The 20,711-nt window shown below is 34.2% G+C and overlaps 1 protein-coding gene across 1 annotated transcript in view; it reads left to right on the top strand.

Annotated features, from left to right (window-relative positions):
- LOC133531353 (glycerol kinase-like) overlaps window positions 1-20,679 on the top strand; it is a 28,126-nt gene extending 7,447 nt beyond the window's left edge. The window contains exons 7-8 of the mRNA XM_061869558.1: window positions 5,092-5,227; window positions 17,022-20,679. Of these exons, the coding sequence (XP_061725542.1) occupies window positions 5,092-5,227; window positions 17,022-17,294 (409 nt within the window). The 3' untranslated portion in view covers window positions 17,295-20,679. The remainder of the gene's footprint in view (window positions 1-5,091; window positions 5,228-17,021) is intronic.
- The last annotated feature ends 32 nt before the right edge of the window (window positions 20,680-20,711 follow it).

Below are 20,711 nucleotides of genomic sequence, written 5' to 3'. Positions count from 1 at the left end.
GTAACGGTTGCTTGGATTATTTCTATTTCTTGACCGGCATTAAGATTTTAATGTTACGCAACGTGGCAAATCGTCTTTTTTTTTTTCAATACTATTCTAAACTTTCATATTTTTTTCGTCGTTAACATTTTTGAATTGCTGCCGCACTACCTCAGCTACCCTATATTAGTAGAACCGTATATTAGTATAAGTTTTTTGTAATTGTTTACTTGCCTTTAACATATAGGTATGCAGTTTCATCGGTGTTAAAAAGCAAGACTCGTTCTTTATAATAATTCCCACCGCTGAAAAAAAACTCTTAAGTTTCTGTAACGAGATTTACAACGGAAGTGCTGTATGACTTGTCAATAGCTTTGCTGGCTATGATACGCGGCTTGCTTTGTCTATCATCGTATAAGCGACCACTCTTGTCTTCTTCTTCTTCACGTGCCATCTCCGTCCAGGAGGTTGGCGACCATATGTCTATATGTCTCTCTATGTTCAGTCATGCGAATTAGTCCATCTATGCTCTTCACTTTTAACCAGTCTCTTATATTTTTAGTTATATTTCACTCTTGTCTACAGAAACATAAATATGGGCTTCGCAAAGTTCTTGAATGCATGCATATCTTGTAGTTGTGGTAAATAATTCTTACGCAGTGTACTTTCCGATGGTTGTGTTAGAGATGATGCGTAGATTCCACTCAAACAACTTTCGACAAAAAAAACGAAAGTGCGGATTATTTAGTTGAGTCCATTGTATATGACTACAGATCATACATTTTGTTAGTTTTAAGTCAAAGAAGCTTTGGTTTTTTTTGCTGGCTCGCTTCTCGTTGGTGTTTTTTAGAACTAAGATGTTTTGTGGATGGTATGTTATTTTGTGGCCACCAAAATAATTTATTTTCGATTACTTTTTAAAAGTCATATTTATCAAGATATATATTTAGAGACATTACTTCCGTTTAATTCAACAAATCATTAAAATATATGCCTTTGTGAGTCGTATGTTTTAATAATTCGAAGCAAACATTATATTTTATGGTTCAAAACTTAATAATGTTAAAAAGCTGATAAATTGATAAAGACAATTTTAACATATTTCATTATGTTCACTTTTCGTTCATCAAAAGTCAGCTTAACGTACAAATGTATGGTTGGCAGTACAATCCTAAAAGATAATATTAACCAATTTATTCAATTTACTGGGTAATTTTTTATCGTGAATGCCTAATTATTTAAATTTATTTTGTTAAAAACCGTTGGTATTAATAAACACCGCTCCATTTACTCCCCAAACTACCCTATTGTGACGTCATGTCGACAAAAGTCCAGGGTTTAAATATGAGGCTGTAAATCTTACGTCATAGTATTACAAATTTGGCAGCCTGATTATGTGTCCGAGTTTAAATAGCCGTAAAATTAAAAAAAATACTTTAGATTTCAAAAAACGTAAAAACGTTTACCTAGGGGGATAAATATGGGCCAAAAACAACTTTTGGATATACATGCTTCTAAAAATTAGATAATAACGTGTAGTAATTTTTCGCACACTTACTAGTTACTAGTAAAAGCCGTTCGGTCGATTTGGCTGAAATTTTGTGACATAGCCTGATCAATTGTGTGAAGTTGCAACTTTAATTATTGACTAGTTTTCAAGATATGAATATTTTTATGTTAAATATTTTTGACTTACACATAATTCTTAGTAGTTAACGTACACTTAGCAAAGCTGAGGCTAATTACTTATCATCCCGCCCTTTTAAATACTTTCAATGAAAACTAGCGAATCCGCGAAACCGATCATGTTGGTTAAGCCGTTTCTGAGTTATCGCATTCGATATGAAAAGAAGAGCGTTTAATTCGGGTGAAAAGCACCATTTCTTCCCTTAGTTAATATTCTACTATACTAATAGCTCCCGTTTAGTGTATTGCGGCTGAAGGGTAACTACGGAACCCTACACTGACCATGGCCTGACATGCATGACCGACATGTTCTTGGCCGTTTTTAGGGTTCCGTAGCCAAATGGCATAAAACGGAACCCTTATAGTTTCGCCATGTCCGTCTGTCTGTCTGTCTGTCCGAGGCTTTGCTCCGTGGTCGTTAGTGCTAGAAAGCTGAAATTTGGCATGGATATATAAATCAATAAAGCCGACAAAGTCGTACAATAAAATCTAAAAATTTATTTTTTTTAGGGTACCTCCCCTACACGTAAAGTAGGGGTGAAATTTTTTTTTCGCTTCAACCCTAGAGTGTGGGGTATCGTTGGAAAGGTCTTTCAAAATTAATAGGGGTTTTCAAGAAACATTTTTTGATAAAGTGAATATATTCGGAGATAATCGCTCCGAAAGAAAAAATTGTCCCCCCCCTCTAACTTTTGAACCAAAGGTCCAAAAAATCGTGGAAGTAGAGCTTAAGAAAGACATTAAATGAAAACTATAGCGGACATGATCAGTTTAGCTGTTTTTGAGTTATCGCAAAAAGTTTTCCCTTCATATTAAAAAGACTTACTTTAATTAGGTACTGCCCAACTAGCAAAAGAGTCTCAGGTTGCGCACTTTATAAAACTGATGAGCTTATAGAGCTCTTATTATTGTTTTGGAACATATCATCACTCTTATATTAGTCTTAGACAAGCTAGTACCGGCTTTAGTAAGGTCAGTCTTATTACCTAGTCTTATATATGTATATAAGAGCATTTTATAATACTATTATAAACCTCTTGCTCTTACAAGAACATTTACGAAGTCTGATTGAACTTGAGAGTGCCTGGTCTTATATCCCCTTTCTCTAAGTACATTTGATTTTATATTAGACTTTATAAATGCTATTGTAAGAATGTAAGACTAATATCAACATAGTATAATACTATTATAAGCCTCTTGGTCCTACAATAACATTTACGAAGTCTTATTGAACTCGAGAGTGCCTGGTCTTATATCCCCTTTCTCTAAGTTCATTTGATTTTATATTAGACTTTATATATGCTATTGTAAGAATGTAAGACTAATATCAACATAGTATTATACTATTATAAGCCTCTTGGTCCTACAATAACATTTACGAAGTCTCAGTGAACTTGACTAATGTCAACATAGCATAAGAACACTGTAAGTACGTACTTTTCTGATCTTAATTAAAGCTATAAACAAGCATAATAAGATCAACAGCAGCACTTTAGTAAGATATTAGAGTGATATAAGATAAAGATACTTATATCACAAAAGACAAGATCAATATAAGATCGTTTGATCTTAAATCGATTTTGGGAACACTTGTAAGTATGATATTTAATTATTTAATTAATTTTTTTTTGTAATTTAAAGTAAGAGTGTAATTTTAAATAGGTATGGATTACGACAACTGGAAAAAACGTTCGAGAAGTGATGGTTATCGGCAGAAAATTCAGAAGTACAAAAAAATCATAAGTAAATCAAATACATATACAGCTCCTGCCAAGACAAGGTAGTGTTGGTGAAAATATTAGTGAGGGTTCTGTAGGTTCTGCTTGCATGAAAGATGTAGAGGTTGAGGACAATGTTTCAGTATGTGAAATTAATGATTTTAGTGAAAAAGAATCTTCGACCGATGACGAAACAGATTATGAGAAAGATTTTGCCTTAAAAAGTGAATTACAAAAATGGGCGTTAAAATTTAATATCCCTCATGCAGCAGTAAATGGATTGCTAATTATTTTAAACAGAAGACTAAATAATGTTCTACCAAAGGACGCAAGGACACTGCTTAAACAAAGAGATTGTGCAAATTAATGAGTTGTCTCCTGGAATGTATTGGCATAGTAGCTTAATAACAAGACTTGTATATTGTGTTTCTTCCCAAGGCCATGTTAATTGTTTTAACATGCGGAAGTCTTTCTTCATCAAGTAATGGTCTATATCCATAAATACAACCATTTTGCATCACCAATCTTGTCACTTAAATAAAAAAAACATTTAGTTTATTAGTATGTGTCAAGTGATCTAGTAAGGATAAACAAATGTATTTAGGGTTTTAGTAAGTAAACCAAGGAACCCTAATTAATTCAACATGGCCATATCATTTGTATTCTGAATGCAGAATTTAGTGTAAATAATCTTATAATAGTCTAATAGTGCGCTTTAAAAATACACCTACAGCTATGGCTGACTATCAGTACAAATAAAGAAATAAAATAATTATAAACGGATACAAATACCATATTTGATCAGGCGCATGAAGTTTGAAGTGGAAAACAGGGTCTACTTTACAGTAAATAATATTTTCCCACGTGATTACATACCGTAAAACATAAACACACACGATGATAACGAGCACGTTATTATATTTAAACATAATTCATAAACAGTTAGATAAATACTTACACTAACATATTTATGTCACGCTGCTGCATTTATTTTCACTTGTACACTTATACTTCACAAATAGAATGTTTCAACTCTCTGTGTGACCTTACAAAAAATCTAAATAAGCTTATTTAGGCTCATAAGATTCTAACGTTGGACCAATATAAGCCTATGTAGGCTTACAAGATACTTACGTAAAAGCGATATTAGCCTAAGGTAGCTTAAATAAGTTTTGGAAAGATTACTGTAAATGCAAGCAGCATTCAATTAGACTGATATTAGAACGATATCAAAATAAATACGCTTATAATTTGTGCCCAAATCCGGGCTTATACGATGATATAAGATCAATATAAGAGCGAAAAAATTGTAGTCTTGAGACTATTCTAAGCGTGTTTTTGCTAGTTGGGTGATTATGCAAAGCCTATTTGTTTAACTCGGGTGAAAGGTACCGTTTCATCCCTTGGTTAACAATTTACTATACTGTAAGCTCCAGTTTAGCTTATTGTGACGGAAGAGTAACTACGGAACCCTACACTGAGCGTGGCCCGACATGCTCTTGGCCAGTTATTATTTTTATTTAATATGATCCTCATTTGCATCAAGAGGTTTTAATTTACTCATCAGTGTTGCCATCTGTATTTACACATTTGTCCGTGATTTCCATTATTTCACATTCCAAATTTAACAAGGTTAAACAATTGTGTACGAGTGGTATGCATACTCGTATGTAAAAATATATTTAATATTTTACGTTCTCAATTTCAGGGTGATCTGTGGCATTACTGAGGACACAAATTCATCACACATAATCAAAGCAGCTCTAGAGGCCGTCTGTTACCAAGTCAGGGACATTTTGGACGCCATGAACGAGGACTGTGGGATACCTTTACAGTTACTGAAGGTAATTTCTATGATTGCAGCTTCTTGTGTATTCCTGTATCATTTAGTATTTTTTACTTGTATGGGCAGTGTGCCTGTGATAGTCTCTTGCTCAAATCCGTTTCTGGATTCAATCGTTGATAGGAAACTGGAAGAGAATATTTCCATAAATATTCATAAATCGAAGATTACGGATCAGGCAACCTTTAGATGAACATCGCCCAAAGGACTCTGCAATCTTTTGTAATGGTAATGAACATGACATGTAATGTTGAATAAATTGAAATTGCCAGTTTCAAACTTATTCGCAAAAAGTGGGCAACTGCTGCCTCATTCTCAAATATAGTCTTAACGTTATTTATTATCTAATAATGACCTTTAGAGGAACACCTGTACTGTAAAGTACTCTGCAATTTCTAGTTTCAAACGTCATCGCAAAAGTTGGACTACTGCTGCCTCTTTCTCATATAGTCGTAACGTAATTTGTTCTCTAATAATCATAGTTTTCGTGCATTTGGGAACAAAGGTTCAACTTTCAAACGCACGTTAGATGATTATAGAACGTACAATTCAAGCCGTGAATGTATCGATAGTAACGTGGCATCAAAAATGTGCCGACGCATTTACAAGTACTTCGTTCTGTATATTTTTCGTCATTCTCTCTTGACTGCTGCAGCAGTGAGTCTACGGCCGCCTGGTTTGCAGTGGACGGCGCCGGTTATATTTGCTAGTGTAGATGTAATTTTTGTCGACCTTTAAGGACCACTTCCTCGTTTCAGGGTTAGCCAACTACCTCGGAGTTAACCGTTTATACGGGACACTTTAACCCTGTTTAAACGGTTGGCCAACCCTGGCCCTAAGTTATGTTGATTTAAATTTAAACTATATATGTATTCGGTCATAATTGAAACTGAAATGGAATTTAATCGCCTGCACTTACTGTAACTGCACACGATTAAATTCAGGTCTCGGCAGGAACGTCGAGAACGTTGAGTTGAGGTGAACGATTAAAACCTACTGAGTGTCCAGGTTTTTCGAGGATTTATCCAGGATAGATTCCTCATTTCGTGGCTTATACTAAAAAGCTGAATACTATCATACAAAATGGGCTTCCTTATAGACGACGAGCCAGGAACTGATTTCTATGACCGATAGCGTTCCGTGTGTTAACCTATAAAGTGGTTAAATGAGATGTTACCTAGTGAAGTCCTGTAAACTTTCACTGCCGCTCCGTTGGTGGGTTGAAGAAGCAACAGTTGTCGTGTTTAAAACATATGATTTAAGTACATTATTTGTAGTGGTTAGGCTCTATTGGTGTGGTCAGTTTAATATTTTATTTAGGACGGAATTTACACTTTGGTTTTGATATACGTACAGCTTGGTTTTGATGTACATACATATGTAGATTGCTTTGAAACTTGGCATTTTGTGTTATGTACAGTAAGCTGCAGAGATAACTAAACCCCCTGCATAAAAACTTAATTGCAGGACCAGCGTCAGTTATCTCTGCTGCTTACTGCACTTACCCAACAACAAGGCAGCAACGCCAACTTCACAGAATATTCTCTAGAGAAGGCAATTCGAATACATGGGCAGGTAAAATTTCGTTGCAATTCATTTGAATGGGTTTTAAAACAGCAAATCTAGCTTCAAATCCTCGAAGCACTCTTTCTGTTATTTAGCAAATTTTCGTCACGTTTTTAGAAGGTTCGATAAATCTTCTCGGTAGTTTACCGATAGCAAATAAAATTTGTTAAATTAGTTTTTTTTTAGGAATTGATCACAACAAACAAAGTTTGTTTGATAACAACAAAGGATACGGGATGTTTCTCTGATTAAGTGGCCTCCTCTTGGCGAAACCATGGTAGGTAGGAGTGGACTGTATAATTAAAGATATAAACATATTAGAAAAGAATTTTTAAGAAAACAAAACCGACTTCAATGAGGGAGACCGGTGAAAGAAAGATTATTGTTGATTTTAGATTTCATACAATCAAATTAGAATCGTCTGAAAATATAAATAGTCCATATGATTAGAATATCTAATGAGCCGAAAGTGAAATTAGTTAATTGACATAAACACAGAACGAGATAATAGCAAAACGTCTGGAAATTTAATGTGTCATCATTTATAAATATGTAACAGTTAAAGCTAGGCTTATAAGTTATAATATTAATATGGATATTCTGACATTTTTATTTGTTAGTAACGCATACCCCTTAAAAACATTGGTTTATCCCATCACACTTAAAGATAAAATTTGAAGTAATAATAAGATTATTCTTAATTATATTTTATTGGTAAATGTAAGATTGAACATATTGCATTAACTAACTAAAACAAACAAAATTACTCCTTAATAAAAAATAAAGAACACTCCTTGAGTTGAGAAATCGTTTTAAAGCAATTAAAAAAACACTAGTATTTTACTCAAAACTTGTCCCCAAATATAATACTTTTAATGTGGCTGACGTTTTTTTTTAAAACGCCAGCCACATTAAACGTGAATTTCTTTATTTCTCTTCTATACTTTCTATCAAAAATAATATTTTTTTTTCCTTCTTGGTGCTTCAAAGAGAACACTTGTAATTCTCTTTTCTTGCCATTTGGCTTCAAGTTTCAGTGCATGTACATATGAGATCAAGTTTTTTGGCCCCACACGAGTATTATAACGTCAATGCCATCCCTCAACAGCGTTGTTCGTACGGTGACGTTAACGGAAACAGCTCAATTTGTTAGGGGTTGTTCTTAAAATCCATTGCCTACTAAAATAGTCAATAAAAAGATCCATTTTATCACAACGCAGGCGTTGTGCTTGCTCAAAAAAACAGCCAAATATTGGGTATGTCCTCTGCTGATAGTAGCGGTAAGTTGCTAGAGAGTCTTGTTATTTTTTCACCCTCTGTAGTCTCAGATACTTCTATTTTTCTAGATTTTCTCCACACTGCTGCATTAAAGTGGTAGCAACAACCGGCTACTTTGGCACCAGGAAACACCACTTGAATCGCATTTTGTTGTGCAATCTCAAAGTCACATTTGAAATCTTTGATATTAATTTCAAAATAGTCTTTAATCATTTTAAAGAGGCGTTCATATGTGTCTTGACATTTATTGGGCAGCAACGCAAATGCAAATAGCACGACGTGGGTACTTTTCATACAACTTTCAATGTCCACGTGCATTGCATATAATTGACTAAATAGGGGGTTTCTCAAAAGTACCGTCGCCAAAGTACTGTGTATTTTCATCTACTATAGATTTCACCATCTCTCGGCATCGTCTTGTCGCGAACAAGAAAATTTGATAGTTCTCATTGCCGTCGACGTCAACTAAAAATCTTTCGAAAGAATTTCAGGCAGCGCTATTTCATTTGTACAAGAAAATTCTGTTTTATGCATTTTCAAGAAATTCCTCTTGGCACGGTATAATGTATCCTTTTTTGATTGAAAACTGAGATCACATCAAGATCCGACTCAATAAAAGCTTCTTCCAAAATTTTCTAACTGGATTAAATTCTGTACAAGCTATTTTTTACATTTATCTATCACAAAATCTATTTGGTTCTTTACGGTGTGAGAGTTACAAAAGTGGGACAGCTTACTTTCCCTTTTGATTTCTGTTTTTGCAGCATTACATCTCCACAGGGAGGTCCCTCCGGAATTCATAGAAGCACAATTATATCTATAACCATTTCGTACCAATACCGATTTTCCTTTTTGACTCTCAATAAACACAAAGGAAAAGTCATCGCCCTCCATAAGTCATCGTCCGTAGCATACAATATAGATAATTCTGATGATCGGATAGATATTTCTATAAATTTACAACACGGAAATTCGCAATAATTCCAAGAATTGAAAATTCATTGACATTTAAACATAACAATAAGTAAAACTTATTAAGTTGAAGTGGCCAGGATGTAAATAATAGATTGTGCGACAAGGTTTTAATTCTCAGGTGTCATATTATAATACTTAACATTTGAAATCCAGACGTTTTGCTAATGGGTTGCTTGGCGTTTATTCCATTTAGCAATAAAAACATTACACAATCCAGACTTTTTGCTTCTTGACTGTTTAGCGTTCATGTCTGTTTAGTAATTAAGACATTCTAGGATACAAACGTGTTGCTACCGGACCATTTAGCATTTGTGTCTATTAAGAAATAAAGATATTCGAAGATAAATATGTTTTGCTGCTAGGTCATTTTAAATTGTTACGTTCTAAGATCCAGACTTTTTGCCAAAGAGGCATTTAGCATTAATGTCTATGTAGTTACAAAGACATAACATAATCCAGACATTTCAGCTATTTTGTCCTTTAGCGATAAGGTAAATTTGATAGTGACCCTATAAATATCCCTTTAACATGTGAGAACTTCCCTCGATTCCTCATGGACCCCATCGTCAGAACTCGAACTTGACAAAAAAATTGTCTTAAAAATCTAATTTGCTTCACAAACACAGCGAAGAGGACAAGTCGCCAAACGTGAATTATGCGTCGTTGAAGAGTTCCATTCTGATCATCATCAGCAGTTCCACTTCATCAAATGTCACTTTTTAAATGTAAATGCTTGATTTGTTGATGAAAGTACAAAAATCACTATATGTATGCTCTTCACATTTGAAGAGTTCCCTCGATTCCTCATGGATCCCATTAGAACGGGACCAATCTGTATGATTAAAAAAAAACAATGTTTCAAAATCGGTTCAGAAATGACGGAGTTATGAAGTAACAAACAAAAAAAAACATACCAATCGAATTGATAACCTCCTCCTTTTGAAATCTTGAAGTCGGTTAAAAATAGGAATTTATTGCCGCTCAGCACGCTACATATCATGTAGAAGAAAAGCGAAAGAGCGCTGTTTAAATTTGAATTTAGAACTAAAAGGGTCTAGCAGGCTAAGCGAACAAGAGTGGCCCCCAACGACGGATTTGGTCATTATTTTCGAACACTATGCTCCCAATATCAGTTCCCGATCTTCTTTTGTTTTCGAATTGTTCAGGATAATGTTAAATAATCAGGGTATCACTTAAACAGTCATATTTTATAAACTGTTAAAGTTACATTTACCAAACCAAAATCAAATTGCATATTAATAAAATAGACTACAAAACTCATATTTTTTACCTGCACCCTGTTCTTCACCGGCTCTCTACCGCAGCCTTGATCTGATTGTCATCGGTAAACCGGCGACCACGTAAGTCTATTTTCAAATTTGAAACAACGGAATAGTCGCTCGGAGCCTAGTCTGGACTGAAGGGTGGATGAATGAAACAAGTGTATTTTAGAGCTTGCCTAGCAACAAAGTGTGAACTGTGGTGCGTTGTCCTGTAAAAACAACACTCCACGGCTAAGTTTCCAACGACGCTTCTGGACGACTGCGTCAAGTGCTTGAATCAATAAATTTGCATAATATTGACTCTTCATTGTGTTCCCTATTGGCAAATAATCAACTAATAAAACCCCTTCACTGTCCCAAAACACGTTCGCCATAAGCTTGGAACCAGACTTTTCCACTTTCGATTTCTTTGGTGCCCTCTCGCCCTTTTTAACACGCTTTTATTAGGTCGACCTTTATGTAACTATATAATGGAATCTAAGGTAACTAATTTACCCTCTTCCAAGGATCGTAGCGTGATGAAAATTGGCAGCTGTATGTAGTTCTGATGACAATACAATAATATGGTACTGTCGAACTGATCTGATGATGGAGCCGGAAGATATGAACTGGAACTTCATGATGGGACATCGTATCATAGCTTTGTTTGGATTTGTTAGAAAAGTCTTGTAAAGAACTTAGACCACGATTAGGTTTCAAGGTTATAACAAACCTATTATATATTGACTTGGAAGTTTTTCAGTTATCTCAAATATATCCTGAGCAAAAAGAACAGCTTGACCGCGAAATGCATATTGCCCAAACGCACCGCTTAATTTAATGACTTTGACGAAGGGAAAGCGTGTTTTTCTAGTGTTTTTTAAACTATTAATTTATTTAACCATTGCATAGACTCTTGTTTCGACTCTGGATCATATTGGCGAACCCACGTTTCATCTACGGTTACGATTCGGTGGTTGCGAATTTCGTCTAAATTCCCTTACCTAATTTAAATCTTCTGTCAGCCAGAACACATATTTCCACTTTTTCAACACTTTCGTCAGTGACCACCGTGACGGACCGTCATCTTCACAGTTCTCTCATCCTTGTTGAAATAAACGAGCCAATTTTTTTATCATTATGTACAGTCAGCAGCAGAAATCGCTATACACTCCAGTACCCCTAGTGTAAATTTGATCGACATCATAACGTGACGAACGCGTTTGCGTTAAGTCTCATTTTGTATAGGATTTTGAGTTTCCAAAACGTCCCGCTTGGCGCGCTCTTTCTAAATCCAATACAAAATGAGACTAAACGCAAACGCGTACGTCACGTTTCGAAATCTAATTTATTTACACTAGGGGTACTGGTGCTCAAAGAGAGATAAACGTAACTATCAAATAATTGTTGACTGTCATGGTAGTATTTAATTGTGAGCGCTCAACGTGTCACAAATATCCTAACAGTCGCTATTCATTAATTTCTATACTTACAACAAGTCATTGATACCTAAGCTGTCAAAAAACCACTGGTATCTAAGCGGTCAACGTGTCGAATATATCTGAACAACGTGGAAAAATAGACGTTTAATTCATACAAGTATGGTCGAATATTGAATGAAAAATAGCCATGCTAATTTCAGGTAAGCGTTTTGACAATCATCACTTACCATCACATACATCCATCTCACGGTTTTCTCATCAATCATTTGACAGGTGTACATTCAAATGTACATGAAGGTATACAATTTCTTCTAATGAACCTATTTAGAATGCATCGACGATGACATGACAAATATTGGGCCAATTGCATAATAATTTGTAATTAATAATTTTTGCGGAACTCTCTTTCAAATAAATGGAATGAAGACTGTTCTAATCTTTTATTATTACTAACAGTGGACCTGTGCATACGCGGAAATATAAATCAGCTAAAAGCTGCATTTTACTATTTACTAAAGCAAAGGATCTTTTACACTGTAAAAGTTCCTGTAAAATTTACAGGATTCGCATACACCGTGTAAAAAAATACATTCATCCGGTAAATACACTTCGACATCTTCCATTGTTTCGAAGAAAAGCTTAGATTGTTTATGTCTAGGTAGCTTCAAAGTCAACAGAGCCAGTTTGTAATTATCTACCTGAAAATGTAAATATACTTACTATAGCTTTAAATCAACTTATTAGTGCATTTGCTATTCGCTATGTACACGACTGTCACGCAACCTATCGTCGGCAAGTCTAGGGGAAAACGTCAATGCACTACATCTTGTAAAACTACTCCAAAACTAAAAACTACTGAACGGATTTTCATACGACTTTCAACTATCAATAGAATGATTCTTGAGGAAGGTTTAGGTATATAACTTGTTAAGATTTTGTGTAAATTGGTTGAAATATAACGATGTTGTCGGAAAAAAACACACTGGCTAGGAGCTTTAATCGAAAACGCTGCCTAATCTGTTTGAGCTATAACAACACAATGTATGATGGGGTTGTCTCTCTTTCCTAGGTCTACCTTTAATGGATAACTTACTATACCCATTCTTAACTTCTAGAAAAAGATCACATAGTATGTGGCATTTGCAAAGCTATTTACACGGATATAATGTTAATAATTATTAAATTAAATTCGTTAGTCATATTAAGCATTTCATACAGATTACAATGGTCCCTTACACTATAATTGTAAATTAAAGTTTCATTCGAGCCATATAACTTGTAGGAAATGTTAAAGACGCTATCCGCAATTAGTTCTAATTTTTACCACCTTATGCGCTGGGATCGCTTTACCATGCACTTCGCACGGTTCCAATATAAATCAGCCTCTCGCCCAGTTTTTATGCATTTTTTTCGCATCGTTATTTTTTAATGTTTTTTCACTTCTTGTTTTACATCATCCACCACAAAATGCAAAAAAAAAAACAAATGGAGATTTTTTAATAAAACAAAAATTAAAGATGTTCATATGTACATGTCACTTGTTTTTCATCTTGATATTTATCCCCGACAGCCAAACGTAAACACACGGACTGCAGTTTTCTCATTTGTTCAGGTGTGATTTTTTCTTTAAGTTTTTCTTTTACCAACCACATGGTAGTTGACAGATACATACTTAAGGGAGTCTTTGAGCACGATATGGTTAAGAGGAACGACGGGTCAATGGCTGTTGCTATTTCCAATGCTTCTTGCTTTGCTTTATCAAATTCTGCTTCTTTCTTGCTCATTTCATTTTGTTGGTTGTTAGACCTCCTTCTAAAACAACACGTTTGTGAGAGAATTTTCTTCACAGCTGACCAGCAACCATGAGGTTCTGAAAAGGGTTATCTGGATCCATTACTTTCATGGAATACTTTTCGTCAGCAGGAATTTTAAAATTTTCATATTTTATTGTGGACTAATCCAATGCCGGATTTAGAGGTCTGGAGGCCTCGGGCAATAAAGGAGTGGAGGCCCCCTGGCCCCAAATTTTTTCCAAATAAAATGGTAAATTTACCGAATTCTCTATTGTGGGGGGCCCCTCTTTTGTGGAGGCCCGGGGCAGTAGCCCCGGTTGCCCTCCCCTAAATCCGGCCCTGGACTAATCAATTGCAAGATTTTCGATTACCCAAGGAGGAAGAGGTGTAATCCTCTTTGTTACTTTTAATATGCCAAAGCTGTCTTACATTCTTGATCCCTATTACTATTTTTGACATCGCACCTATCACATTGATTATGTGGGTTCTCAGTCATTGTAATGTATTGCATGCCATCGAGTTGAAATCGTCTTGTTGATTCTTTCCCATAGGCTTTAAAGAGCTGGTCTACCAACAAAATCCTTAACCTTAATGCAGTTGAACCAGATGCCCTTCTGTCCCTCTTACCCCTCTCAGTGTGTTTTATATATGAACAAAAGCTTCGTGCATAATCATCTAACTAAATAATATTTAAATTTTATTTGGGCCATTTTTACCCTAATTCTCACTTCTGGTACATATTATAATTTTTTTAAACTACGTCTCTTCTACTGATTACCAACCTAATGAAAGCATTAAGTTCATACCAATAAATTAATGTTTCCATTTAGAGTGTTTGGTGTTTTGCCTAAAGGGTCTGGCCGGACCGCCATAGCAAAATCGCCCCTGGCTGAATTTGAGATATTGTTATGCACGATTATTCGTTTTATTATTACATATACTTTTGGTGAATATTATGCCTTAAATGATTACCTGTTGCGAAAAAATTAAAAAAAAAAGTAATATTAAATAATTAGTAATAAAATTAAATAAGTACTTTTTTTTTTTAGTTTAAGTTTTAAAATTTAATCATTTACTACGTATGAGTTGGCGACACCTACCATATTTTCATATAATATACGCATTTTTATACTCTATTATATATATTTTTATCAAAAATATTGGTTTGGATCAACAACTTGAAAAATTTTTTTTTCATAAACAGATTGGACAAAATTGACCTTAGTATTGTGTAACACCGGAAGTGGCCCTTATTTCCTCAATTGAAACTGGTTATTATTAGAAAAAAAACATAAATTAAGAATGTTTTTTTTTTTAATTTTCTTGCAATCGAAGCAGTCATATATAGCAAAAAAACTAAGTTCAGTTTTATGGTACGTTCAAATCTAATCTGGTCATTTAACAATTATAGGTATGTAATTTTACATTCTCTTAATTCTTTCTCAAGCAGGGTACTACTAGTTTTGTTACTTTTTAATAGTGATTTGTATTGACAGTGTGGTAAAACTTTTTACGAACCAGTTCTAAACTCTATTAAAACTTAATGTATATTTATCGAGCTTAAGTATAGTTTTATACCCAAGCTATTTTTTATTTTAGTCGTGTTTGGAGTCAGCATGCTCTAATATTTTTTTCTCTATAGTTTGAGTACCTAAGTATTATCATTTCTTTAGCACTGCTCTTTGAGTTTTAAGCCCTATTTCAGTGTAAAAAAATAAAACTCGAAAATAGAAACATAACCATTACTTTATTTCACTTACATTTTAATTACACATAACATAGCACCATAAATTATTAATTAAGCCGTAATCGTCATCGCTGTCGACTCCTATGTCAATATTTAAACACTCATTATTAAATAAAGAGCTAAGTTTGAGATTAGGACGCGGGATTTTAGACAAATATCTGCCGTATGACAGATAATATACTATAGCTGCAATGTGTGAACAGCAGCCAACAGTCCGCAACCCATTTGCACATTCACAGCAATTGTTTTCAATGCCATCTAAACCACTTTTGTCGGGACTATACATCACAAAACATCTGTATTGCTTCCTTGAAATATGACGCGATTGTATAGATACTTTTAAAATATTCGTTTGGTCTTTTACATATGCCATATTTAAGTTGCCACTTTCATCCAATACTTCGGCCAAATATGAAATGGCTTGACCGTATTGATATGTTCCTGTAAACAAAATTTTCATCTCGTACTCAGTTAATTGCGGAAAATTTAAAACGTCGGTAGCAGGGATTCTTTGAAATGGAAGTTTTTTCCGCAACAAACCTCTCTCTTCTACTATGTGCTTATTATTATATTAAGTGCTAGACAACTTTGATCGCTTTTTTTGATTCTCATTCTCTCAAAAATCATATCAGTCATATTTCTGTCACAAATTAAAGGTTTTCCAAAACGGTTAACAAAATATGCAGCTATGCGGTACAAGCTCTGTATTTTGTTATCGAACGTCTCATCCAGTTGCTTATATTTTTGCTTCAATGCTCCATGAACTGCTTCCACAACCCAACGAACTTTTGTGACATACCGGGATTCATTGGCTTCTGTGCAGGTCAGCTGTTTCCGATTTCCTTTGAGAGCGGGCATCATTACGCGGTAACCTTCCGATTGTCAGTTTTGTAGAATAATTGGCCCGCACAAGAACTACAATACAAATCACTTTAAGTTATTATATACGCCTCTTCATTATTTATACCGCATTGTGGGCACTTTCTTAAAAGTGCGATGTCTTCTTCCTCCACAAGTAATTCTTCTTCCGGTAGTGCGTCACGAAACAAATCGACCTGCATATTTTTCAGAACGTTAACTTGTCCAAATATTTTGAATTTGATCATATCCAACTGAAAAATAACATTTATTAAGTCTAATATTCTGAAAAGCTATATGTTATTTCAAAAATACAAATGATATACTTAATTTATTTGCAAGGGACTGCCGACTCTTATTTTCCAAGTATTTCAATGTCCATTTTGATAATCTTTCCAAAATTATATCATACGTTATTTTGTACAAAGTCGGAACACGTTTCAGGAACAATTTCTTTATAATTTTATTTTGTCATCATTCTATTGCTTTGTGAATGTGTGTGTGATATGAAAACGACTTTACTTGAAAATTTTATTCGTAATTAAAAATAAAATGCTGGTGCCATTCAAAACCTTGTTTATTTCATGGAGTAAAAATATTTTCCCTTTATTGCTTAGTATCTACCTACATCCTTTTGATCGCTCTATTTGATCGATCTACTTAGTGATTTAGTTAGACCATTGAGAAAAATTTCCACAGGCTAGCGTAATTCAGTAACTTTGTCGGCTTTTGTAACGGGTTCGTTTGCGTCAAATCCGGTAGTTCCGATTTTTTGCAGACTTGTTTATGATGTTGGCTTAATGAATAAATGGAGATTATATTCATGGAAATTTTCAATTTTAATGTTATTCTCATGGGATGTTTTTCTTCCCAGGTCGACGGCGGTATGACGTCAAATTCACTTGTCATGCAAATGCAGGCTGATTTAATTGGCATCAACGTTATCAGAGCAGGCTTCACTGAGAGCACCGCCTTGGGCGCAGCGCAAGTCGCCTATTGGGGAGTCGACTCTTCTAAACCGGTCATACCCATACCTATGACCGATGGTACCACTTATGTTCCCCGTATCACAGATGATGAACGTGATATGAGGTATAAACAATGGAAAATGGCCGTTGAGAGGTCTTTAGGATGGGACCAAAATTAGTATTTAATTGGAATTGAAAATTGATATTTTTGTGATATTTTATTGTTCGTGTAATTTTTTACACATTGTTGAAGGTTCATATTGACATATGTATTAGTTAGGTATCGCCTTATAGTGACTGTAGGTATATTTGCAATACTGTAAGTAAGTAAGCATAAATACAAATGGAGTTTGAATAGGGGTGAAAATGGATTATATAATCAGTGGGTTAATATGTGTATATTTAAGTCTCACGCTGTGTATAGGTATTATGTGACTTAGGCGCAAAGTGCATCTACATATAATACCTGACTACGATTTAGAGGGCAAAGCTCCCTGTTCATCTACATGTGGGTACAATATCAAATAAACGAAGTAAAGATGTAGTGAATAATCCTTTATAATCGAATTTGCACGGAAAAGCACGAACTTGTTGTCAGTCTCGGTACAAAAAAGCACTGAGGTTGACTGAAGAAAGCATGACAAATAAAAACGTATTCGAAAAATACGATGTGTAAGGATTGTTCACTACATTTGTAGTTATTATAAACATATTTTTCTCGTTGCCAATATTGATATACCTATCAGATAGAGTTAAGCATGCTTTGTAGGTGTTCTTTCGGTCTAGTGCCGCAGTGAGAGATGTTAAAGTAGGTACTAAACTTAAACGTCAAACGATACATGTAACGTTGCATTAAAACATCTAGATAAACGAATATCAAATGAGCAAAATAGTGATAACTAACAAAATTTCGGATACGGGTCATTCTAAGTTGAGAGGTAATTGAATCAAAGAGATAATTTACATAGAAAATGCGGCACGACATAAATGTTAAAATTTCTATCTAATTATACATACAATACTTTTATTAAAACAACTCTCCTGTGTATACCTGCAAGGTCATCAGTCATTTTTTTATTGCATTTTAGACGAGACGAGGAAAGACTGTACTTTTTCTATGTAATTACAGAGAGTAGTCTCACCCCCGATCTCACAAAAACAAGAAACAATGAGAATTTGACCAGCGACCATACTGATGAAAGCAAATTCATATCTCTAGTGAATATTTTCTAAAATTATGCGTCAGTGGGACACTTTTTCATGTGAAAACAGATAAGTATTTATTTTAAATAAATGAAAAAGTATTACTATAATATATGCGCAAATTATAGTCAATATACGAATAAAAAAAAAGTTTTCTATAGATCATTTTTAAATTAGACTGGCCAGGGCATTGTTTAGTGAACAGTATCGATAATTAGAGATGTCATAATCAAAATGACGCAATCAGAGCTAAAAGATAGAGAGAAAAAGAAGAAACAATTGCATCGCGATTAGGTTTAAAATTGCAATAATATAACTCATAAACAAAACATTTTTACAATTACAAAGTAGACAAAATTTGTCATGAATATTTTTTATGAAAAAGAAAAAATGTAGAGGGATTTATGAATAACATTACATGTATAATATAATAATTTTATGAAATATACCGACTTTAACAGACCCAAGGAATTTAGACCTGGATAAAATTACCGATTTTTTGTTTAACTAGGAAAGGACAGGCCAGGCCAAATGAAAGACATTTTGCTTGTTTGAAGTGTCATTGTGAGAAAAATAAGTTAATTAATACATTTAAATTAACTGTTCATAAAGTAAATGCAATCTATTAAGGGATACTTAACGTAATTTAATTATTATTTTTAAGAAATGTATTGATATGTATCATAGACATCGTTAATACCTCTCAACTTAGAATCACCCATACATGTTTTAAAAATGATGTAATATTAGAATCATGGATCCCTTTACATTCCTGTCGTTATTGTGAAAATCCGAAGCCCCAATAATTTTTGGAGGCCTGAGAAGATGGCAAATGACCCAGCCTTATCTACCGTTATTTTGTCATTTGTCAAACGATGAGCCATATATCCTGTATATAGTGTATATCGTAGGGTCAACGGGTCACAAACGACTACAGATTCTTTGTATCTTTTTGAAGAGAGGGAACGTTTGATGCGTATTTGACCTATTACACTTGAGCGACAAGGAAACTTCTCTAGTTATAGGTAATATGCGATAGCGCGCTCCACCTTGCTTCAATTACCCTATAGTTCGTTTTTTAGCATTGGAAAGAAGGTAAGCCAACCTGATGTGTATTTTTTATGAAAAAAACACAAATTAAGTTGCGGCAAATATGTAGCAATTATACATCATATATACGCTTATTTACATTCAGTTGCTTTCATAAGTAATATAAACAAACAGATAATAGTTATTTACGATACAAGTGCAGAAAATAGGAAATTCGCTACGAGTGGTGATTAATTAAAACATGACCGAAGGGAGTGTTTTAAATCGACACAAGTTGCGAATAACCTATTCGCACGTGTATCGTACAACGTTTTACAGTACACATGGCTCTTTAAAGTTTCGACATACGCGTGGAAAGTGCTCATTCATTATAGGACATTATTATTACACAAATTGACTAAGTTCCACAGTAAGCTCAATGTGCTGTAGGTACTTAGACAACGATATATATGTATAAATATTTAAATTGAAAACAGCCATGATTCAGCAACAAGTATCCGTGCTTATCACACAAATGAATGCTCTTACCAGGATTTGTACATCGGCTTCATTTGCAACATTTTAAAAAGCCTTCTTTAATAATTTTCAATAAATAGACACGTCAAGATTGTTTTACTTTTATCTAATGCTAAAAAACGAACTATAGTTACCAGGTACAGGTTGAGAATTCGTGGGGGGCCTTTCGTGGGGGTGTATTTTTATTTTAAATCATAGTCGTCATCGGGTATCGCAGATAAAGCAGTGCTAAGACGCGTAAAGTAGTTTTAAGCTAAATATGACGGCACTCTATGTTGTTACGCGCTGACGCGGCTGACGTGTGACAATCCAGTTAAGGTCCGAGCAAGGATGTGCAACAAAAATCAGATCACCGAGTATTATATGAACTAGAATATTGTTGCATTGAGGTAGAAGGAGATAGAAGTATAAATGTTTAACTACTTAGAATCAACATGTGAATGCACCTTTAATTTATAATGTTTGCTTTCGCTCAGTGGCGCCGTCAATTGTTGCCAGACTGTACTACAAAACATATCGCTTAATACTGCGTCATCTAATTAGCAGCTTCAATTTTTTGTAGCTGTTATAGTAGTACTATACCTACGCATCTTAGTATTTTTATCTACAAGGATATTTTTAAGATAGATGTTTATACTATATTGAGTTTTCAATATCTTGTTACTATTAATAAGATTGTTTATATTTATAGAACAATTTATTTTATTAGACGTGTATTGGTCAGTTTGACATACCTAAAAATTATTTATTTGGGTCATTCGTTATTTTTATTATTAAAAGACATTTTTGATTACATTTATGGTCTTTATTTACATAAATTCCTTTCA

The sequence above is a fragment of the Cydia pomonella genome, chromosome 1 (assembly GCF_033807575.1).
Source record: "Cydia pomonella isolate Wapato2018A chromosome 1, ilCydPomo1, whole genome shotgun sequence".
NCBI classification, from domain to species: Eukaryota; Metazoa; Arthropoda; class Insecta; order Lepidoptera; family Tortricidae; genus Cydia; species Cydia pomonella.
Note: the sequence above shows the minus strand (reverse complement) of the source record. Positions and strands in the feature narration are given on the sequence as shown.